General features: G+C 38.3%; 1 protein-coding gene across 1 annotated transcript; it reads right to left on the bottom strand.

Moving 5' to 3' along the window:
* Positions 1 to 1351: 1351 nt before the first annotated feature.
* Positions 1352 to 12095, bottom strand: LOC141605637 (flowering time control protein FY). The gene is made up of 18 exons (XM_074424498.1): positions 11603 to 12095; positions 11260 to 11351; positions 11085 to 11153; positions 10868 to 10972; positions 9512 to 9607; positions 9349 to 9431; positions 8722 to 8793; positions 8543 to 8640; positions 8266 to 8325; positions 8130 to 8190; positions 7953 to 8040; positions 7718 to 7781; positions 6515 to 6593; positions 5424 to 5513; positions 4891 to 4979; positions 3568 to 4070; positions 2728 to 2943; positions 1352 to 1777 (listed from the first exon to the last, which is right to left on the bottom strand). Exons 1-18 carry the CDS (start codon positions 11949 to 11951, stop codon positions 1712 to 1714), a joined length of 2280 nt encoding a protein of 759 aa, XP_074280599.1. The 5' UTR covers positions 11952 to 12095; the 3' UTR covers positions 1352 to 1711.
* Positions 12096 to 25204: the final 13109 nt, after the last annotated feature.

Below are 25204 nucleotides of genomic sequence, written 5' to 3'. Positions count from 1 at the left end.
AATCGAATTCAATTCATAAAGATACCCGAACGTACATACATCTAAATCGTTAATAATGAACGATTTAAAAATATTTTTATTCTCACAATATAACTTTGGATGTTTTTCATTGATTCTTTATTTAAAAATATACTTTGAATTGTTAAATTTTAATTGAAAAATACAAGGGATGCTAATATTATATTATTCACGCGACACCCAGGAGATTTGACATTTTGTACAAAATACCCAATTTTTTTATTCGAAAAACTTTAACATGCCATAACCTGTTTTTACGAGTTCAGAAAGTGGCGATTTTTTTTCAAATCGATCATTTTTCTGAAAACTACAATTTGAAAAAACAAATTGTTCGTATTTGGATCTGTGGCTAAGGAGTTTTTGTATGTCAATTTTTTTTTATTAGAAAACTTTGAATGCCCATATCTTTTGGTCACGAGTTTCAAACTCGACCATTTTTTTTTCCAGATCGTAATACTGGGTAAGATGGTCGATTTGAAAAAAAAAAAAAAAGAATCGTCATTTTCTAAACTCGTAAACACGAGTAATGGTCTCTTAAGGTTTTCCGGATCAAAAAATTAGATATTTTGTGCAAAATGTCAAACCTCAGGAATATCGCGCCAATTTTCCGAATATAATATTCTAACCCTTAGTTGAAAATTATGGCTCAAAAATCACCTAAATTTATATTGATTCGACTCAGTCCATACAAGACTCAAAGTAGCACCAACCAATAAACGCAGCCAATGTTGTTAGGATCGGGATTCTACTTTGAATCGATGGGGAGGGTAGGATCGAATCGGTAGAATCGGATCGTAGAATCGTAAGATTCTATAAATTCATTAAATATTGTTTTTTATTTGGTAAAAATATATAATTGAAGTTCGAAACGCTTATTTTATACACAAAATATTGATAGTTAATGAGTTTAATATCATTTCGTAAACATATTTCTACAAATTACACGAAATTTGGGTTTTACCATGTCATTATATAAAAATAAATTTTAATATGTTTGCTATGGAGTCAGATCGAAGGATCGTAAGATCGTAGAATCGTATTATGATCCTACCTCTAGAGAATTTCAAATAACTAGGATCGTAAGATTCTACAAACATGATAGAATCGTAGGATCCGGGATCGGTCAAGCATTTTTGAATTGTAAAATCGTAGAATCATAGGATCGAATCGGGATTCTGACAATAATGAACGCAGCTAAGCGATGTGAATTCAAACCAATGGGAGCCAAGGAGAGTCGAGATCCTTTGACGTAAGCAAAAAACTCGCAATACAAGATGGAAGTTTATTACTTTTTTTTTTTTTTCCACTGCCAATGAAGAAAAGCGTGAAGGCATTGCAAAAGAGGAATTGTTCTCTATTATACCTTGATCCCGCAGTAATATGTGGGAAGTAAAATATACTGGAAATTAACCTCTGTTATTAAGTACACTTCTAATCTCCAGTTGAGCTAGTTCTTTGATAAAGAACATACCATAATGGATAAACTGCTTATACAATTGCAAAACCAACACATTACAATAGGGCACAAATCGAACTAAGCTATGCTATTCAGAGCATATTTTACCTGTCTGAGAAAATTAATCAACTAAAACTGAACAATAATTAACTAAATCAAACATTAACCAGCACATGTGGGAGTCATGGCACAATGGCTCCTCATAACAATGTTACTCAGTAGTGAGAATCTGTTCAATTACGTTTGCTGTGGAGGTGGACCAGGCGGTAGAGGTGGCTGTGGCATGCCACTTGGATTCGCCGGCTACAAAAAAGCATAACACAATTATTTTACCAGATGAACAAATATATGCAAAATTTTCAAAAAAAGTGAACAAAAATATCAGACTTCCCAGCAGTGAGGTCTCACAAAATCGACACAAGGTATCATACACTTGAAAAATATATTTATAATTGGATGAAATTTTGGCAGATTTTCAAGCATAACAAAGAGCGACTGGCGAGGACATTATTAAGATAGATACAAGAAGATATATTTTTGATAGATGCATGTACTACATTAAGACACTAGGAAAATATTTGTAATTGGATGAAATTTTGGTTATATTGTCTCAAGTGACTACTCACCACCATGAAAAATATCTCAAAACCTCGGTCACCACAAAATATAAATTGTGAAACCTCGGGGAACGATGTTGAACTTAACTCAGCATCAACAAAAGGTCCAAAAACAAAACATTTGATTGGTTAGTCTGACATGGGTTTAGAGTGTTGGATACACCTTACATATATCCAAGTGTTGGACTTGGCAAAAAATACACTTCTAATCTAAGCTTGAAATATTTCAATTTCGTTTAAGTATAATAGGAAGAAGTTTGAAGAATAAGACTTAGAATCATTAAATATAATACTAAACACCTAATAATACTCTCATCCTGTACTTTTGTGATGCAAGCCTCACTAGTTGAGCTTGCTTAGGAGAAGTGTTGGGTACGGAATTCATACTCATATCCATGTCATGTTGTGTCGACACGGATACAGTCCTAAAAGTGAAGAGTCGAATTAATAGTAGAGAGCTTCTAACTACAAAACGGATTAAATTGGAATGTTTTAAGCCAAAAGAACTATTTCCCTCTGAAATTTACTCTCTTATCTTGTTTTAACAGTTTATGGCCATGACAAGAGAACCACAGTATATAAGCAATTAATTATCCAATCATTTGAGTCACAGTCTCCAGGTACTCAAGCTTGTACCTGGTAAGGATTAATCCCGGGCATCATTGACATTTGTCCACCCTGAGGACGACTGAATGGTCCACTAGGGCTAGGAGGGTACATTTGTGGACCGCTGGTATTTTGTTGGCCTTGGTTTTGAACTCCATTCGTAAAGCCACCAACAGGTGGGCTCAGGCCCATAAAATGACCTTGCTGCATTTGTGGAACCATTTGATTTGATGCATTTTGCATTCCCTGAAACAAGTACACAAGTTCAACAGTAAGGCAAAGAAGAAAAACAAAGTAAATGGGAGCATGACAAGCAAAGGCGAAGAAAAGAGTATATATCAAAATATACAAACAGCTCATTTCCAGAATAGAAGGGGTAAGCTCAGGGGAAACTGCAAAAGTGCCAAGCAAAAAGACAGGGACTCCTAACAAATCCCAATCCAACTTTAACATATGAGTGAAAGAACCGCCTAAAATAGCTCATAGAATGGGAATATGCATCGACCATTGCTCAACTGAATCACATAAATAAAGTTCAAGTTGTTTAGAAGTTTGAAAGACTGCAAAATGGGAGTCAACCTGACATGGAATACTGCCACAGTACCAAGCATTCTCTTCGTCGTTGACCATCTTAATAGGTTGAAGTACACAAAATACACTTAAAACACTTATTTTATTCCAGAACAGTTATTGTGCGAAAATGTTTAATGTTTTCAGCCTAAATAAAGTGTCAATGTTTCGTATCTCATCAAAATTTAGAGTTCGACAATGGAAGTAAAAGTAACATTGTTTTAAACCCAGAAATATACCGACTTCTGATGAATTTACAAAGACTGCGCAATGGAAGCAAATCCTGACAATAGATTTTACCATTGGACTGGGCATTCCCATTGGCATTGACGCTGGTGGCATCTGCATTGATCCTGGCATAGAAGATGGAAAGCCCTGGGGCATATTATGAGGAGGCATTTGCGGAGGTCGGGCAAGATGAGGATATGGATGCGGTGGCATGTGAGGTTGTAGCTGAGTCATATTAGGAGGCGGCTGAGGGAAAGAAGGCATTTGTTGAGGAATTTGCTGAGGGTTATGTTGAAATTGAGGTTGAGGTTGACCGCCAGCCAGTAGCGAAGGATGTGGACCTGGTGGAAGCGGGGGGGCTCCCATAGGCATTGAGGATGAATGGCCGTGTCTTTGCTCTCCCTGAGATGTATCAATAGAAGGCATTGACAGTGGCATCGCAGCTCCAACACCAGGAATTGTACCTTCATTTCGTGACAGCCCAGGTGGAAATGGCCCCGGTGTTGTCGGCGAGTCAGTAACAGAAAAATTGCCGGCTATACGATTACCAAAAGCGGGATTCTGTTCGCCAAACCCTACACGAAAACATTTAAAAAAACAATTTAAAAATAAGAGCGCCTAAAACTTTTAACCTTTTCTCTTATTTGGTTGTTACACAGTAGCACCATTATGGGTTACACAGTTTTGAGCACAAGGGTAAGGTTGCGCACACATATGGAACAAGTATTCCTTGTGCTGTAGTTGTTCATATCTGCTTTAATCCCAAAATATGGGTTCTGCTAACATCAGCCATCATTGGAAAACATAAATGCAAGATAAAACCAATAAAAAGAAGGAAAAAGATAAACCAAAAAAAGGGGAAAAATAAATAAATAAATATATAATTAGTGTGAGTAAACTCCTTGGTTTGATGAAGAACAAACAAAAGACAAAAGAAATAAATGTGGAACTTCTTTTGAAAGAAAGCCCACAAGAGAAATGGTAATACAAATAAAAAAGATATGAAAGATAATACAGAAGAGGTCCAAATAGAAAAGAGGAAAACAACAGTTTCAAGACTCAAAAAAGATGAGTAACATGATCAAGAGAGTATTATATTAAAACAAAAAAGTATCCATTGTCCACATGACCTGTAGCTAACCACTTCACCCTATCAATGTCGTATATGCTTCAATCCCAAGACCCATATCATTACAATCACCTTTATCTAAATTCTCCGCGCCTCTTCATATGAGCTGGTTAGACTAAGGTGAGGAAAATATGGCCCATAGTTCTTCAGATATAGTTATACCAAATGAGGCAACTCAGTAGAAGCCCAACAACATGCTAAAGAGTGCAAAGAGCTAGAAAAGAGAAACATTTGAAGAACAAAAAACAAAAATAAATAGCAGTAACCTTGATTGAAGCCTCCGTTGTATTTATCACGGCCAGTATCTCCAGGCCTATTTCTGCACCAAAATTTTGTAGTGTGATCGTTGCTCCCACTGCATCAACGGATTCAAGAAAACAAATATGAACATCATACAGATTTACAGTCAGAAACAAATACACACTTGAAAGTTGAAAACTTGAAACTATGTGCGACAAGGAGCATTTGCTCTCCATATACTTTCATCATTTTGGAAGATCAGTTTCTGTGCTCCTTTGGACTCATTTCACTTTCATAGACAGCTTAGTATACGAAGGAACAGTTGGACCATGTAATAAGATACGGGAAACCAGCAAAACCAGTTCCTCTTATTCATCCCAGTTTGCACTGGTTGCTCTAATAAGGACAAAGACAAGGACATAGGAAAAAACGTTTGAGGTGCCATTTGTGCAAGCCACTGCACCGAGGTGCTTTTCTTCGTAAAATTCATTGGGGCTAGATATCCAGCATACCAGCAAAATCTACATGCTACATTCTCCACCAAAAAGATTGAGCTCACCTGCACAAAATGTATCCAACAGGATGCCAAGAAAGGTCCCATACAGCACCATCATGGGCATTTTGAACTTCAATCTGTGGAGTCTCATGCCTGCCACACAAGTTATCATAGCACACAATGAGATAAAGGATTTGCAATAGAACTTCCGATCAATTGTAAGACTTCTTTTAACTACCTCGAGTCCTCAGCAATTTAAAGGTGCAACAAGGGGAAAGGGGGTTGATGAAAATTTAAGAAGGCCTCAAATCGTGCAGTCATGCTTAAATAAAATCTTTAAGCTTCTATCGATGAGAGATTTTATGAATTTCCTGTATTTTTAAAAAAAGAAAGAAAACATCATTTCTTAAAGTAACCTCCTAGAGTCCTAGAGTCCTCTTTCATGATAATCAATTAGATTTCAAGTGTTGATCCCGCCAAGCTAGGGTTTTAAGCTCATCGCAATGTAAAAAGAAAAAAACATTATCTCTTCCTTTGATCTTAAAATAGCTCCTTCAAGATCACACTCCATTATCATCATCATGCAAAGGGGCTTGCTTCCACTTCACCCACCATTATTTAAACTAGTTTTCTTCCATTAAGTTAAATTCTTCCCACAATGATTAGTAGCCATAATATAGCTAGCTGGAACTACACAGAAAAGTAAACATATTTGAGCCCACTTCACGACCAGATGCCACTCACTCAACTCAGAGCCATGGTTTAAATTGTAGTGTCGGTCGCGACCGCCGTCGCAGTTATCGTGGTGATACTTATTTAAAAGTTTTTGTAGATATTTTATCCTCAATTGTCTATTTCATACAAAGTTAAGTATAAATCTATTTAGATAACTATTTTGACAAATGTTATAGAAATTTTTTGTGCTTTTCATTACAAATTATAATTCGATATCTTGGGTTCTTCACGGGCCATATCGGACCGAGTTGGCCGATATACGTTATCGGTCGTCTTGGCCGAATTTTACCTCTTTTTAATATACACGATACATCCCTGGATATCTCATATTGGCGGCCTGTGATACTGATACATTTCGGACAATACGAGACGCATCGGCCGAGATTTAAACCATGCTCAGAGAAGGCAAGAGAGATTACCCAACAAGCCAATGGAAAATAGAACCATCATAACTTCCGCTGACAAAGTATTCTTCATGGAATGGATGCCATGCCAATGCTGCAAGGAGAGGAAGAAGAAGAAAATCAGCACCAGCACCAAGAATACAATGCATGTAATTCATAGGTGCAAAACCAGCCATGCAACCAAATATCACTGCTACCGTGACCCAGAATCTACCCTAAGCCAAACATCCAACGAAATGCTCCCCTCAATGATGCAAAATTAAGTGTGATCACAAACCATAAACCGGCTCGACCTAGAGCAAAAAAAACTGATCCCAACACAATACTTTAAAACCCACACCTGATCCATGAGACAAAAATCCACCCACGCCACTAATTCAAACCCTAAACCAAAGCCACTTATCATTTCATGCCCAAAATCGACTCGATCCCACTAACATACAAATTTCTTGATTCTGATGGCTTTGTTGAGTGATAGTATAGATTTAACAGGCAAAATTCAGGAGGAACCGAGTTCCAGATTGAATTGTTAAAATCAATTTTTTTTTATCTCGGTTGGATTTGGATTATATAAAAAGGATCATGGTTTGTTTTGGGTTGTAAAATTTTTAATTTGAATCAGGGTTGGATTTGATCATTGATCTGATAGGGATCTGTTAGACAGTTAGACTGTTACCCTTCGTGACAATGAAAAATCCAACAGCCTTTCGTTAGACAGTTAGTCTGTTACTCTTTCCCCTTATCATTACCCAAACGACCCCCTCCCAAAGTCGCTACATTTCTCTACTTGAGTTTTTGGGTTCATACCGAGTTTGATAACAACAATTCCCAAAGTCCCTTTTCATTTAGACCAATTTGCAACTTTCTGCTAGGCAAAGTTTGAAAAGAGTGGCTAAATGGATAAAATGAAGGGAATAACCATGTAAGCGACGGAGAATAATGCCACATAAAAGCCTTCATCTGGAAGCCCGTCAGTGCTGCTATAATTACTTCTTCAATAAAGGAATTTTCTTGTTGAAAGAGTAATAATAAGCATTATCATCTCAGAACAAAATGATTCACCCAGCTCCCCATCCTCCACCTTACTAAGGAGAGTGGAGAATATATAAAGTGCTAACGAACAAAAAGATGGGCTACGGCAGTGCAACATATTTAAAAAATCTCAATGTTTTATAGGATATTATGAACTACACAGCAGAGAAATTAGAGTATCCTTACAAGTAACATCCTTCTTATGCCCCCGAAATGATTCAAGCTCTTTCATAGCCCTAATGTCATAAAGCTGAAACAATCAAATTAAAATGATAAGTGATTACACTGAAAAGAGTAAATAATAAAACATTAACAAATCCCCTCATTTCATATGCTAAAAACATTAGTATCCTTACAAGTGACACAATTTCAATACTAATCCTTTAAAAGAAAAACAGGTATAAGAGGATATGGTTTACACCTTAATTATCTGATCCTTAGAGGCAGTGAGCACCCAGTTGCCATTGTCATTCCATTTCACACACAGCACCGTGTTCTTGTGACCATGGCTGTACGACACAAGAATGATCAGAAAGCACAAAAAAATTGCAGATAGAATGCAGGATCAAAGAGTAGAATATTAGATATTTATATATACAATGAACATAGTTCCTTCCCGCTCTTAGCGTCCCAAAGCTTCACCAGGTTGTCTTTACCACCTGCACAAATAATTAAGCAATCACCATCAACATTCCATAAAATTGCACCAGAGGAGATCCTCAAAGTTCACACACCTGATACCAGCAGAGATTTTGTAGGGTGCCAATCAACACTTTTCACATCCCAACCATGGCCTGTCTGAGTTCAACCATTTGTAACAGTTTTAGGTTACTTTTAAGAACACTAAATACTTATGAAAACAGAAGGAAAGAGACAATGGAAAAAAAGTATTGCAAACTTATATAAGAGATGATAAAAGTAAAATAGAGAATTAAAAGTCAAACTAAAGTTTGAAAAATATTCACCCAAGGTTTAGAAAATAGTCACAACCAGATATTCGGACCACATTACCGGTTAATGATTTTTCCTCTTGACACCTCGCGAAATCCCAAACTTTAACAGTTGTGTCATCAGAGCAAGAACAGAATTTCAGGTCTGTTCTGCAGAAACTGTTCCAGATGCAAGAACCCAAGTTAATGATATAAATCCTCTCATTCTAACCTCAAATATTGAAGAACATAAATACTTACCTTAGATCCCTCACTGATTCTTTATGAGCCGATTTGTTGGCCTTGACATTATTCATGTTATTCTGCCAGTACCTAGCAGAAGTCCCAACAACAGCATAGTATATCAATAATAAAATGCGTCCAACAACAACATCAGAGCCTTAATCCCAAAATGATTTGGGGTCGGCTGACATGAATCATCCTTTAGAACCGTCCATGGGTGAACACACACCTCTAAATGCGAATAGAAAAGGGAAAATGAAAAACAAAAGGGAGAGCGAAAATGTAATGGAAAGTCAAGGTAAACTTGGAGGTTTTAAAATCAAATTCCGGATTTCTTTTATAAAAACTTAAAATTTAGATCGAGAGAAAAGATTAAAACGATTTTGAAAACCGAAATAGAATTAAGGATCCGGAATGCCTTAGAAGTAAACCAAGTAAAATATATAAGAAAGTGGTTGGTAAAAAAGTGTAATAAAGGAGAGAAGAACAAATAATTTAATTTTTTTTTAAATTAAATACACACTAAATATGTCAAAAAAAACATCAAATACTAAAAATCCACATGTATCCTTTCCCTCCATTTAGCAAAATCCAGAACAAAAAAGGGCAACTAACTGTAAGTTTATAATAAGAAAAAAAAATTACTTTATTGACCCCCCATCATCTCCAGTCACCATCCAATTCTCATTGTGACTCCACACCATAGACCTAACTGCTTGCTCATGAGCCTGCAACAAAACAGGAACTGAGGTACTTTTGAGTTTTGATATACGTAAATTATAGATTTATTGGTTTCAGCCACACATACCTGCAGGATCATCTCAAAATTGAAAGACTGCCCATTCCAAAGAGTGAATTCACCACTGTGTGAACCTGTAATAAGACGCCTTCCATTGGGAGTCCACTGTAATAGTACAACATATAGGTATACAGTCCGGCAATAAGTCAGATAGAACAAAAAATGAAGACATAATGGACAGCCAGTGTGTTACACCATTAATCATTCATGATTTTGATAGTAAGAAACCATACATTAGAATATTAGATTAGAAAGACGAAGCAGCACAAAATGAGGAAAAGAAGTACTCAAATAAAGGGGTGGTGTAAAAGCCACGACATCAATATTATTGAGATTCTTAGTCATGATTTTCATTATTAAACCCTAGTTTCAGAATTTCTAAGTTTGTACTTGAACTTTTTCTTCCTTACAAAGGCTTGACAAAGTGGCTAACACTATAACAAGACTGGTATTTTTATTCCTTTTGTGTTTTTCCAAAGAGTGATAGAACCCTAGTATTCATGATAGAACCCTAGTTTCAATAGTTCTACGTTTCTACTCCAGTTTTTTTCTTCCTTAGATAGGCTTGGCGAACACTGTAAATCTGTAATAGGTGCATGTGTGCAACTTCTTTCCTTTTCTGGAGGAGCAATGAAACCGACTTTATCATATCAAAGACAATTATCTCCACTCAGTTCTGTTCAAGATATATACTTCCAATATGCTGGGTCTATACCATCACCATGAGCTACAATAAAGCCCTTCAATAAAGGTAACTAGTAACGGGCCACCCATAGGATCTCCCCTCAGTTTTGTTCAGGCACATGCGCATGGAGGAGGCTTTGCCTCTTAAGAGATGAACTAGCAGATGGTTATGAGGGGACTGGTGGCAAGAAGAGGATAAGGTCTATACTGTGAGAAGAGGGTATGAGTGGCTGTGTACTAACAGGCCAGCAGTACCTTGGTTTAAATAAATATGGAAGACACCTGCAATTCCTAAGCATGGTTTGTAGTATTTTTCAAGTTGGCTAACATGTCAACGAGTAAAGTTGGGAATAATGAGGAAAAGAAATGGCGAACCTTGTCTAAAAGATGTGGAAAGTGCGTACTAGTTAGCCTTGTTAGGTGAGCCTTGTCTAAAAGGAGCACCTCAAAAGCACCGATGCGTTTTGGCTAGTGCCTCATCCAAGGCGCACCTTATTAAACTAAGCTACCGTTTCAATCACGTAAAGTTGTACCAACACAACAGGATGGAGAATACCGCCGAACAAGTTTATCTTCAAATCAGTGAGAACCCAATTGATAAATCTCTAATGAAAGAAAGGTTTTCAACATGAACAGCAGGGGTTATATATTGAAGAAGTTAGGTATCTAATAGCAACGTACCAGGACACGATTGATAGAACATCGATTTTTGTTGAGAGATGTATGGACAAATTTTGCAGCAAAGCTTGTTGACGGATTATCAGAATAAGCAGCAGGCGGCAACAACTGCAAACATGAAAATACTCACGTTAAATCTGTAAGAGTGATTGCTAATTTAAAGCACTGTTCCATTTAACAAATTTTCAGTAGGCCTAAAAAGAAGAGGAAAGCAACTAACATCGATAGCAGCTGCAGGAGTAGGCTGCAATATGGTACGATCCCTTAAATCCCGTTGAGACATGCGAAGCTTGAGATAACATATGAGAAGAAGAAAGAAACACAAGTCAAGAAATGTTAAAACTAAAACGTAACGCATTTGATGAAGCAATGTAGTTGAAGATGCAGTATTCAACCTGAATGTAACGGACAATAGTGCTAGTATAGTCAACAGCCCTTCGTTGTGTATTCCTTCTCATTCTTTTAGCAGCAAAACTATCAGGATGGGCTGCATTGAGCAAAACAGCAGAATTGATTGATCATACAACACAGCACATATACGCTACGCGGCTACGCCTCTCGATTAAATCCATTAGTACGCTACTCGTAATAAAATCCATTAGTACGCTACTCGTAATAAACAATGAAATGTCGATAATTACTCATCCAACTTCATAAAACGTTGTTGAACCTTGATCTCAATTCTGAATGTATCCGATTTCATATAAATAAAAGAAGAAGAAGAAAGAAAGAACATACAGTCATAGGGAGGAGGGGGCATAGGAGGAGGTTGGTGTTGGTGTTGGTGTTGTTGGTGGTGAAAATCAGGAGGGGGCTGCAAGTTAGTAGAAGAAGCGGAAGGTTGGCGCTGCATCATTGGCGGTGGCGGACCGCGGTGGAAGTCCATACCTCCAGGACCGTGTTGAAACTGCATGTGCTGCGGCGGAGGTGGAGGCGGAGGACCGTGTTGTAGGTGCGATGGATGCTGCTGTTGCTGTTGCTGTTGCTGCTGATGTTGATGATGTTGTTGTTGTTGTTGTTGCTGCTGTTGCTGCTGTTGCTGTTGATGTTGCGGTGGTGGCGGTGGTGGTGGCTCGCCGTACATCATTGTCTTCTGTCAATTGGGGATGGGGGTACAGAGGGGTGTCCTTGTTTCCGTGGATTAGGGTTTTAGTTTAGATTTTACAGGCTTTGGGGGTTGTTTTTCATTCTCTTTTCTTAGAGCATCTCCAATGGACAGCTACAACACGTTGTAGCTTGATTTGCCAATACGGTTTTTTAAGCTATTTTGTTCTTCGACTACATACCGCTCCAATGGTTAGCTACAACACTTTCTAACTTTATGGGTCCTACAATCGAATTTTTCTCCAATTATAAATTTTACTTTTTATTTTATTTTTATTTTTAAAAACCAAGCTACATGCTTGGGAGAGCTACAATGCTCATAAGCTACATCAATTTTTCCTCACTCCAATGATAAGCTACTTGCTTGCTATTTTATAAAAATTGCAAGCAAGTCCCTAGAGCAAACCATTGGAGATGCTCTTACCTGCCTGCCTACTCAGTATAGTCGGTACTACTCACTCAGTGACCCACTCCGTCCCTGTTTCCTGCGTCTAAACTACAACAATTACAAATTCTCATTGAAGACATGACATATCCGTCACTCTTGAGTGACGGATACCATTTTACCTCACAAAGTACTCACTTTTTCTCTCTCTGTAACACTATTCATGTGGTCCCCTTTCTCCACTAACCCATTATGTTACCATTTGTACTCACAAAATATCCGCCACAAATGGTGACCCGTCACAAGGGAGACCAATTGCTACAACAATTAGTCTTGCTGAAGACGGGTCGGAGCAAGTGACGGATAATGCCACTCACAAAACGAATAGGGGAACAAAGTGGGGGCACCCCATGTGCTTCCCTCTCTCCTTTATTTGGGTCATTTGTGAGGGAAAATGGTATCCGTCACTCCAAAGTGACGGATACGTGCCGTCACAAAAGAGATTTTGTGAAACTACAAAACCCGCATGTGTCAAATTCATGTTTCAGACGAACCATTTTATAAGACGAGGTTTTGAAATTATTTTATGGTTAAATGTGACTATAATGGCTCAATTAATGTTTACGCTAAATACACTTATGGTGAGTTTTTTTTTTAAAAAATTGTCACATTTGACTATAAAATGATCTCAAAACATCGTTTTATTATTTCAAACGAAAATAATCAGTCTTAAGGGAGACTTACTCAACCAATGTAGACTAGCAAATAACGATGTCAATGGGGCGAGCTGGGTGCAGAGGTGAGGTAACCCACACCACCCGCATCCGCTAACTATAATGTGTACCCACGACCTGTGCGGGTGGAACTTTTCAAACCCACCCCAGCCCCGCGGGTACCCGCGGTTGACTCGCCAAATTACTTGTCCCGTCATAAAACAATTTTCAAAAATATACTTCTTGAATCTAAAACATACTAGTTTCATACAACTTATACAAATAAGTTGCCGCAAAATGGTCTGAAATAATTTGGGTGGGCAAATAAATGGGCTTTGATGAATCGTCAATCTAGGCTTTAATCATCAATCTACGCTTTGATGAATCATCAATACGTATGGGTCCAATTATGTGATCGAGGTGTTTTGATCACACGTGTTATATAGTATAACCGTCTAATTTGAGTATGTATTTACAACGCATGAAAAGTGGTTGTATAAGACTCCGACCCTATGAGTGGTAGTATAAATGTTATTTGCAAATATGTCTTTTAATTACTCTGTGAAGTATCAATAATATGCATTGTGATTTAATTATCAATTGTTTAATTGAGTTGTGATGTTATTATTATTATTATTATTATTATTATTATTATTATTATTATTATTCCTTGTGAATAATTTGTGTTGAAACCGTGTTCATGAGAATGGTATAAAGTGCGATAGATATCAAATGTGGCGGTTGTGTTTTCGCACTACGGTGCAGTTGTTGGTGACAGAAATGTGATACCGTGTAGCGGTGGAGACGGAAGGGTTGCGAAACGAATTTTAAAATATTATGTTCATTCTATTATTGTCATATGAATTGGTATTGCGTTTTTAGTGCTATTGTTTGCTTCCCATGATTTCCTGCTTATGGATAAAAGGATGGAATATACATGATGGATTGGAAATTTTAACTATGATTGTTGCGTCGATATATTTTCATAGATACTCGCTCCGTCTCACCCATTTCTTTACGTTTACTTTTTCACGTTTACCATTGCACATTTTGTTTTGTTCGTATCTTTATTTATATATTATTAAAAAGTATAAAAATTTGATATTCTTAATGTACTCATTAAGACGATTCAAAAAAGATCTCACATGACTATGTTTTATGTTATATATTAGAAATTATATTAGAGACTCTCTCCACTCATGAATAGTGCCAAAAATTAAATGTAAAGAAATAGGTGAGACAGAGGGAGTATTTGTTAAGGCATAGTCGTTGGAGCACTTATGAGTTTGACTTAGTTGAATCATTCGTAGACTTGTAGTGACAAGTAGTTAGCGGAATATGTGTTGTTTTGAGTTAGAAGCTACATATGGTCCATAGTCGTTTGTTGGAGTAGTCAGGGGGTTAGAGTATTGGGGATAAGTGTCATATTAATGTATGAGCGAATCTACTACTGATAAAAAAAACTTTGGAGGATCTCATTTGTGTGCAAGGATCTTAAGTCATGCGTTATGTGGTCGGGGTAAGTGCGTGAGTCGCGGAGGATGTGGTTGAGTGACAATGTGAAGGGTTAATCGAGTGGATTATGTTGAGGATTTCGCCGTAAACCTTAGATAATGAGAGGTGTGATTGGAGCCTGGAGGCATGCCAATTATCATATAGGATACTACACGTGAGAGTAGTTAGCGGTGTGATATTAAAGCAATAATCAATTATCGGCGGGACGGGATGATGTTAATGAACAAAAATAGGCAAGAATATAGTACGAGTGGACATTCTGTGGTATACGTCGTTTGCCTTTTTGTGCTATTGAGGTATTACTAGGTACGAAATACGATGGAACTTAGTTGTAGAATTGAGGATAAACTTGAGTGTGGATATCATTAAAAATATTGGCGGCGCTTGCGGTAATACTTATTTGGGGTACTTTTGATATTACTTGTTGGAAAGGAAAGGAATCACAATGTAAAGTTGCAGTCGTGTATAATCATGATAATATTGAGGGTGTTGAGTGGGAGCGAACTTTGATGGTGTCGTATGTGAGCGAACTTCGAGGACGAAGTTAATTTTAAGGAGGGGAGAATATAACATTTCATTTTGGTAGATGTCCTTTCTTGGTGAATGTCATTATTATTCGAGTGTTAGTGTTGTGGGACGCATAGTGACGATGATAGGTTGAATGTGATATTAGTTGTAATTCTTGGGAGTCGGTGTTGGATTAGTGGATTAGTAGTGTTGGTGCTATGGAGATTGACATGTAGTACTAAGGGTATTGCGGTGGTGTGAGTCACATGTGAGGTTGACCTTGTTCGTTGAGTTAGTGTTATGAGTTGTCGAGACCTCTTTTCGTTTTAGGGTTGCTTTAGCTTTGTGAGTGGAGAGTAAGGCTGGAGGTGTCTTGTGAGAGTTGGGTGTGAACTTCAGGGACGAAGTTAGTTTTAAGGGGAAAGAGTGTAATACCCTTGACTTTCTTAGTTGTGCACTCGACCGAGTACAGCAGAGTACTCGACCGAGTGGCCCTCACTCGACCAAGTAAGTGGACCGAGTGCACTCTGAGCTCAAACCAAGTTTTGTTTGTGTATCGCTCGGCCGAGTGGTTGGTGCACTCGACCGAGTGCCTTCGTACACTCGACCGAGTGTATGGGTTCAGGCTCAGAATTCCCGTGTTGGGCTCCATGTGTTGGGCCTTACTATATAAGCTCTTTTTTTCTTCAGATTTTTCCCTTCATTATACAACCCTAATCATTTCGAAACTCCCTCTCTACCTTTCAAAACTCTCTCAAACAACCAAGCAACCTTATCCTTTGGAAATCTTACCTTATCTTGAGGATTTGGTGTTCAAGCTTCAACCTTTTCATTTCTTTACACTACAAGTGGGTAATTAACCTTTTTCTTCTCTTACTATTATTAATAACCCTATTCTTACTATTATTAATAACCCTAGTTTTGGGGGGATTTATCTTGTGAATTTTAATTAGGGCTTTGGGTAATTAAGTGGGTTAATTAGTATTATATTGTTGGAGGATATTGATATATGCATATTTTATATCCTCTCCCTCTTTATTCCCATGCATTTTGACTCCACTTGACACGGTTTTGCCTTTTACCGCTTGCATTTTACCCTTTTTATTCCATGTTATTCCCATGCTATAAATTCCCGTCTCATCTTGTAAGGAATGGGCCGAAGTGGAGGCAAGATGGAATAAGGAACAGGCAAGAAGCTATAACTTGTGTTATCATAAGGAGAAGAAGAGGAGAAAGCTGGGAACCTGTGTGCTCAGCCAGTTGGTCGTCGGCTGGGCAACACAAGAAAAGAAAGAAGCAAAAGAAGAAAATGCTTGGTGCCGGTTGACGCACCGGCAGCCGGTCAACCAGCATCCACACCTTGCCCTTTTGAAGAAATGAAGGAAACGTGAAGAAGAGATGCTCCCTGCCGGTAGGTCGACAGACGGCTCACCGGCAGGGAACTCATGCACAATTCAAGTTTGTCAATTTGACACAAAGAAGAATGGTCTCACTGCCGGCAGGTGCACCAGCAGCCGGTGGCCCGGCTGGGAAGATGCTGACACGAGATTGGGCTTAAACAACCAAGCAACCTTATCCTTTGGAAATCTTACCTTATCTTGAGGATTTGGTGTTCAAGCTTCAACCTTTTCATTTCTTTACACTACAAGTGGGTAATTAACCTTTTTCTTCTCTTATTATTATTAATAACCCTAGTTTTGGGGGGATTTATCTTGTGAAGTTTAATTAGGGATTTGGGTAATTAAGTGGGTTAATTAGTATTATTTTGTTGGAGGATATTGATATATGCATATTTTATATCTTTTCCCTCTTTATTCTCATGCATTTTGACTCCACTTGACACGGTTTTGCCTTCTACTGCTTGCATTTTACCCCTTTTATTCCATGTTATTCCCATGTTATGAATTCCCGTCTCATCTTGTAAGGAATGGGCCGAAGTGGAGGCAAGACGGAATAAGGAACAAGCAAGAAGCTAACTTGTGTTATCATGAGGAGAAGAAGAGGAGAAAGCTGAGAACCTGTGTCCTCAGTCGGTTGGCCGGCGGCTGGGAAACACAAGAAAAGAAAGAAGAAAAAGACGAAAATGCTTGGTGTCGGTTGACGCACCGGCAGCCGGTCAACCGGCACCCACACCTAGCCCTTTTGAAGAAATGAAGGAAACGTGAAGAAGAGATGCTCCCTGCCGGTAGGTCGATAGCCGGCTCACCAGCAGGGAACTCATGCACAATTCAAGTTTGTCAATTTGACACAAAGTAGAATGGTCTCGCTACCGGCAGGTGTACCAGCAGCCGGTGGTCCGGCTGGGAAGACGCTGACACGAGATTGGGCTTTCCTTTTTTTTTGAGACCTAATCCAAGGGGATACTATAAATACCCCTCTCTTAATACACTTAAGACAAATTACCCTAGACCAAGAATACCATAGTTTAAGCTTGTAATATTCCTTAATCAAAGTACTAATCTTTCCTTAATTATAGCTTAATTACTCTTTAAGTATTATTAGATCCACTACTTTCAATAGTTTACATTTAGTAATTGGGTTGTAATTTGAAGACTTGAAGAAGTTTATCTTGTATTCATCACTCCAAGTTGTCTCCTCTAATTAGTATTGGTATAATTCTCATCTTTATTTCACTTCCTTTCATTTGCTTACATGCTTATGCTTGTTTAATTGTTCTATTTTCATAACATGTTTTCTTTTGTTTGTTTCATGGCAAAGTCTTCATCTTTTATGTTTGTTGTTGTAATTATGTGTGGGTAGTTTCATACTAGAGTAGTGGGGGAGCTTGTATAGGATTTTATGGATTGATTATTGGTTTTGATACAAAAAGGAAGTCTTTGGGTAATTTGCTTTGTTTTTGAGCACACCAAGTGTTTGTTTGAAGGCTTGAATGAGAATTTGAATTCCTTCATTAACTTTTTGCATGTTTAAGTGAGAGCTTAGACTTGAGTCAAGTTTGTGTGTGACAATAGCGCATTAGGGACAGTTAGAGGGAGAGTTCGACCCAACCTAGCCTAGAGGATCGTCTTTCACTGAGAGGTGGAGACCTACCTTGACCTTACTCTTGGACTACCCCTAGTTGTAACTATAAGTCGACCATAGCCTACACTTGTGACCCCAAACACCCTAGTTTCTTAATATCTTGAGTTAATCCCTATCATTTACTTGCTTGTTAGTTATTTTTCTCGATTTAGTCGTAGTTCACTATTAGCTATCAACCAACTTCGCTTTTGGTTAGAATTAAACTAGGATTAACTAAACCGTCTTAAAACAATAGCTTATCGTCCCTTGGGTTCGATCCTCGCATCTACAATGATCACTCGTTACACTCGCGAGGCTACAAATTTAAAGCATATCAAGTTTTTGGTGCCGGAGAAGGCAAGTATTGGATAAGATAGTTTAATTAATTTTAGGCTAAGTTCATTTGTTTATTTGGATATCACGAATTTCTTGAGTAGTGACTTAGCTTTATTTTAGAGGAGTTTGATCACCACGTTAGGAAGAAGCTAAGGTATGAAGCAAAGAGATATGTTTGGGAAGGCCCATTTCTAAATAGAAGGTGATATGATGAGATTTATAGAAGATGTGTAACACATGAAGAAGGTAAGATAATCCTCCAATCTTACCATGCAACAACTTATGGAGGCCATCTATCCACTTCAAGAACTTAAGCTAGAGTTCTTCATTGTGGATTTTATTGGCCATCTTTATTCAAAGATGCCTATACTTTTATTCACTCTTGCGACTCATGCCAAACAAGAGGCAACATTGGGAAAAGAGACGATATTCCCTTGAATAACATCTTAGAGGTAGAGTTATCTGATGTATGTGTAGTGGACTTTATGAGACTGTTTCCTACTTCCTTTGGCAACCAATACATCTTGGTTGCGATAGATTACGTGTCCAAGTGGATCAAAGCTATTGCCGCCCCCACCAATGATTCAAGGGTGGTATCCAAGATCTTCAAGGAATACATATTTCCAAGGTTCGGTATGTAGTACCGCGGGCTGTGATTAATGATGGCGGATCACACTTCATCAACCGCACAATCTATGATTTGCTCAAGAAATACGGTGTTCGCCACAAGGTTGCCCTTTCATATCATTCACAAACCAAACTGACAAGTGAAGTGTCAAACTTGCAAATCAAGGCTATCCTAGAGCGTGTGGAAAACAAGTCGAGGAAATATTGGATTGCGAAGCTTAATGATGTACTTTGGGCATTGAGAACCACTTACAAAACTCCGATAGGCACCACTCCCTATCGATTGGTTTTTGGTAAGTCGTGTCATCTTCCTCTTGAATTTGAACATCGTGCTAGATGGGCTTTGAAAGAGCTCAATTATGACTTAGACATGGCGGGTAACAAGCGCTTTCTTCAACTGAATGAGCTCGATGAGTTTAGAATAGATGCATACGAGAATGCAAAGCTTTCAAGGAGAGAACCAAGCAATGACATGAGTCCAAAATCATGAGAAAAGAGATAAATGTGGGGGACAAGGTTCTCCTTTTCAATTCGAGTTTCCAATTGTTCCCCGAAAATTTGAAGTCTAGGTGGTCGGGACCTTTCGAAGTGGTAGCCATTTACCTGTAGGAAATATCGGTATACTTCCTTTAAGATTATTAGGATTATAACGAAATTATGATAATGAAAAACTAGTCATAAATGAAATTGCATAAACAAAAAGAGAAGAGATTAATAATCAACCTTTGGTCCTAGCAAAAATGCCTAAGAACAATATCAAAATGATATTCTCCTAATTTTTGCACCCAAGATGCTCCGAGAAATGCCCCTCAAATTGCTAGAATGAGATCCCCAAATTCACTAATTAATTTTAGGGTTTTTGTGATTTTTGATGAGAGAATATTAGGTCAAATTGGAATGAGAAGAAATGATCTCCTCTTTGCCCTTTTTGTAACCGTGTATGAGAGTCCAAAGGGGAAGATTTTATTCTTCCTCTTTTCTCTCTTTATTTCGGTTTTCCACCTACCAAAATAAGGAGATTAAATCTTCTTATTTTGGTAGTTTTACATAATGTATATAAAGTGTATTATTTATAAATTGTCATTTATTTTATTCCGTATTAATAAGTCTACACACAACAGCTTGCAGTCGATTTATTAATGCCGGTCTGTAATAATTTATTATGACAATATCGTATAATATATATTTTAACTATAAATATCGCATATTTATAATTAGCTAATTAAATATAACCGATTACGTTTAATTACGAATTAACATCTTAATTCGTTCAAGCTAACATTATATACATTAATTAAATATAACTGTTTATATTCAATTTACGAATTTGTGATTAATTGTCTCGTCTCAACTACTAATATTATTTAATTGTATTAAATAATCGTCTTATCATCACATTGACTAACTGTTTAGTCAAATACATGGACTAACCTTTTAGTTACGTAAGGCATCAATGTGATTACATTTCCATAATCACATCTCTCAAACACATCCTTTAGGTGTGACTTTTAGGGACCAGTTGATCACCGCCATCAGTATGATTATAACGTCAAACTTTCCAGCAAGCCAACCGTTATTAGGTAATCGTTAATCAACTGATAAAATACAAAGTATACCCTTGTGAACCTATAAGAGATTTATATACGTTATCACACTAACTGTGGAGGACACAAGCTCCAACAATCTCCCACTTGTCCTCACAAGTGTATGTGCGATAACCGATTCTCATATCCTAAAATTTCTCCCACTCAATGTAAAACAATTTGCAAAATCCGTATTCACAAAGGCCGTATTTTACAAGTGATCAATATCAAGAGTGGTTTTCCCGACTAGAGAGTAACTTAACTGATAAACGAATCATCATTCGAGCATGGCCATGCATTTCAGTTACAACTCCTCGAGTGGCCCTGAGAAATAACTAAACCTGATAAAGGTTGGATATTTTCTTCAACTCGAATCCTGCAGATATAAGCACGGTATGAAATGACCCGAGAAAAAATCGCTTAGCCTCCGATTACGATCGACCATGAGAAAGAAACCAAAGTCACCCAAAAACTGCCTTAATCTCAAGAGACAGTCGATAGTCAAAAGAATCGACTCTAGGAACACAATGGACGTCCAATCCATGACCTGGCACCGAATGTTTTTAAACATTTAGGACTCCATTACGTTGTCACAATATGTCCTACGAGGTATCGTTATAACTCGCATCTGTGATCGATCAGCCAACTGTTTGACTTATGGCTCGTTGAACCCACCATCAATCAACTTCACAAAATAATAGCCAGAGTTATCAGCTCATGTAGGCGATTACGGACCAAAACAAATATAATGTAATTCAGTTCACTTTGTGGCATTCAATGTTGTCGGTACAATCCACATGAAAAACAAAATATAAAATAAAACGATGAAGTTATAAATAGTATATGAAAAAGATAATGTATCGAATCCATAATAAACTACTACAACTCAGGAACACGTTTAATTACCATGGAAATAACGTGCCCTTCATGCTTATCATAATTCAACGGTTTAGTGAGAGGATCCGCGATGTTGTCATCCGAAGCTATCTTGTCAATCACTATCTCCTCTTGCTCCACGTAATCACGGATCAGGTGAGCTTTCCGATGTACATGTCTAGACTTGTTGCTAGACTTTGGCTCCTTAGCATGGAAGATGGCACCTCTATTGTCACAATAGATGGTGATCGGGTCATTCGAACTAGGAACTATAGTAAGTCCTTGTAAGAATTGACGCATCCATATAGCTTCCTTTGCTGCTTCCGAAGCGGCATAGTACTCGGATTCAGTAGTAGAATCTACTACAACATCCTGTTTGGAACTCTTCCAGCTGACCGCAGCACCATTAAGAGTGAAGACGAACCCGGACTGAGATTTTGAATCATCTCGATCCGTTTGGAAGCTAGCACCTGCGTAACCGATTGCGCATAGCTTAGTATCTCCTCCATAAGTCAATACCCTATCCTTAGTCCTCCGTAGGTACTTAAGAATGTTTTTAACAGCTATCCAATGTGTTTCACCTGGATTCTTTTGGTACCGACTCGTCATACTCAATGCATATGCCACGTCTGGATGTGTGCATATCATGGCATACATGATTGATCCTATGGCCGATGCATAAGGAACACGACTCATGCGCTCAATCCCTTCAGGCGTCGTGGGTGACTGAGACTTGCTCAAATGCATCCAGAAGTCATTGGAAGGTTCCCCTTCTTGGATTTGGTCATGCTGAACCTTTCAAGAATCTTATCCAAATAAGACTCCTGACTTAATGATAACGTCCGTCGTGATCTATCTCGATAGATACGGATTCCCAATATGCGTTGTGCCTCACCCAGATCTTTCATCTGGAAATGGTTCTTCAACCATCCTTTAACCGAAGACAAGAGAGGAATGTCATTCCCAATCAAGAGTATGTCATCGACATACAATATCAAGAAAACAATCTTGCTCCCACTCGACTTGATATATAAGCATGATTCCTCGACCGATCGAGTGAAACCATACTCTTTTATAACCTGGTCGAAACGATGATTCCAACTCCGAGAAGCTTGCTTAAGTCCATAAATGGAACGCTTAAGCTTGTACACTTTCTTAGGATTTTCAGGATCTATGAAACCTTCGGGTTGCACCATGTAAAACTCCTCCTCCAAATAACCGTTCAAGAAGGCGGTTTTCACATCCATTTGCCAAATTTCATAGTCATGAAAAGTGGCAATCGCTAAGATTATCCGAATGGAACGCAGCATAATTACGGGTGCAAAAATTTCATCATAATGCAATCCGTGCACTTGAGTGTAACCTTTTGTCACTAGTCGTACTTTATAGGTATCTGGTTGCCCGTCTACAGAACACTTTATTTTGTAAAGCCATTTGCACTGTAGAGGTTTTATCTTATTAGGTAAATCAACTAGATCCCATAAGTCATTCTCATACATGGAGTCCATCTCGGATTGCATGGCTTCAAGCCATAGCTTTGAGTCGGACCAGGTCATGGCACCTTTATAGGTAGCGGGTTCATTACTCTCTAGGAGCAAAACGTCATTCTCCTCGACCTTACCAATGTATCTGTTTGGAGGATTAGAGACTCTACCCGACCTCCTAGGTTCCTGAGGAATATTAACCGTATCATCAGTTGAAGGAACAACTTCCTCCATCTGTTCCTCGGTTGTTGGTTCTTGAATCTCCGACAGATCGTAGGTTCTATTACTCGACTTGTTCTCGAGAAATTCTTTCTCTAAGAACTTCGCACTAGCCGCAACAAAAACTCGATGTTCGGTAGGCGAATAGAAGTAATGACCAAACATTCCCTTTGGATAACCAATAAAGTATGTCTTGACCGATCGCGGGCCGAGCTTATCCTCGTGTCTCCACTTGACATAAGCCTCGCAGCCCTAAACCCAAATAAAGGACAAGTTAGGGACCGTTCCCTTCCACATTTCATATGGAGTCTTGTCGACAGCTTTAGTCGGACTTCGGTTAAGTATAAGAGCAGCTGACAAAAGAGCAAAACCCCATAATGAATCAGGTACCATCGTATGACTCATCATGGATCGAACCATATCAAGTAGTGTTCGATTTCTCCGTTCGGATACACCATTTAATTGAGATGTTCCAGGTGGAGTTAACTGTAAAACTATTCCATAGTCTTTAAGGTGTTGATCAAACTCATTTGAAAGATATTCGCCACCCCGATCTGAACGGAGTGCTTTAACCTTTCTACCCAGTTGGTTCTCAACCTTATTCTGGTATTCCTTGAATTTCTCAAAGGACTCACTTTTATGCTTCATTAAGTAGAAATATCCGTATCTACTCAAATCGTCCGTGAAAGTGATAAAATATCTATAGCCATCTCTAGCGGTAATTGACATAGGTCCACATACATCAGTATGTATGAGTCCTAATAGGTCACTAGCGCACATTCCAACACCTTTGAAGGAAATTCGAGTCATTTTGCCGATAAGACATGATTCACACGTGCCAAATGTAGAAAAATCGAATGCGGGAATAGTCCCATTCTCGACGAGTTTCTTTACACGTTTTTCATTTATGTGTCCCATTCGATAATGCCATAGATAAGTTTGATCTTTGTCACCAACCTTTAATTTCTTATTATTCACGTGTAATATATCTGTGGTTTGATCTAAGATGTAAATTCCATTCATGGAAATCGCTTTGCCATAAATCATTTCATTAAAAGAGAAAATACAAAGAATTATCCTTTATTGAAAATGAAAAGCCGTCTTTATCAAGTACGGAAATGTAAATAATGTTCTTAGATAAACTGGGTACATAGTAACAGTTATATAAATATAACTCAAAACCACTTGGGAGTTGGATTACGTATGTTCCCTTTGAGAGGCAGCAACTCGTGCTCCATTCCCGACTCGCAGTCCACATCACCCTTTGCGAGAGGTGTGATGTTTTTTAGGCCCTGCAAATGATTACACAGATGAGAACCACAACCAGTATCAAGTACCCAAGTTCCGAAACTTGCATGGTTAATCTCAATCATATGAATATAAGATGACATACCAACAGGAGTGACGCGGCCTGCTTTTATGTCCTCACGGTACACGGGACAGTTCCTCCTCCAATGTCCAGTCTTGTGACAATGGTGGCATTCAACGTTACCGTCATTGCTCTTTGCCTTGCCTAGTGAGCCACTAGTCTCACCAGGCCCACTCTTACCGTTTCCTGACTTTTTAAACTTTGGCTTTTCTACAGTTAGGTCGCCGTGAGCCTTGCCCTTACCCTTATTCTTGTTGGAAATCATGAGAACATATTGCTTCATGCTCCCACTCAATTTCATATCCTTCTCGGTCTGTACGAGAAGTGAGTGTAGCTCATGAGGACTTTTCTTCATGTCATTCATGTAGTAATTTGCCCTGAAAAGGGCAAAACCATCATGAAGTGAATGAAGCATATGGTCAATGACTATGCTCTCAGTGATTTTGCAATCAAGTGCCTCCAGCTTCTCGACATTCTCAATCATGTTAAGAAAGTGTGGGCTAACCGGTTGGCCCTTCTGGAGTTTCGCATCAAAGAAGCGACATGTATGCTCATAAGTAACGATTCTCGGTGCTTTTGAGAACTCGTTAGTGAGCGTGGT

The sequence above is a fragment of the Silene latifolia genome, chromosome 10, assembly GCF_048544455.1.
Source record: "Silene latifolia isolate original U9 population chromosome 10, ASM4854445v1, whole genome shotgun sequence".
Lineage (NCBI taxonomy): Eukaryota > Viridiplantae > Streptophyta > Magnoliopsida > Caryophyllales > Caryophyllaceae > Silene > Silene latifolia.
This window is presented reverse-complemented; position numbering and strand designations above follow the sequence as displayed.

What these genes read in the sequence shown, in the direction of transcription:
- LOC141605637 (XM_074424498.1), bottom strand. Translation starts at nt 11,951, where the DNA reads ATGATGTACGGCGAGCCACCACCACCGCCACCACCGCAACATCAACAG. An exon ending in GTTCTATCAATCGTGTCCTG is followed by an intron (nt 9,608 to 10,867) that starts GTACGTTGCTAT and finishes GTACTATTACAG; the next exon opens with TGGACTCCCAATGGAAGGCG. An exon ending in CCGGGATTAATCCTTACCAG is followed by an intron (nt 1,778 to 2,727) that starts GTACAAGCTTGA and finishes GCTTTTTTGTAG; the next exon opens with CCGGCGAATCCAAGTGGCAT.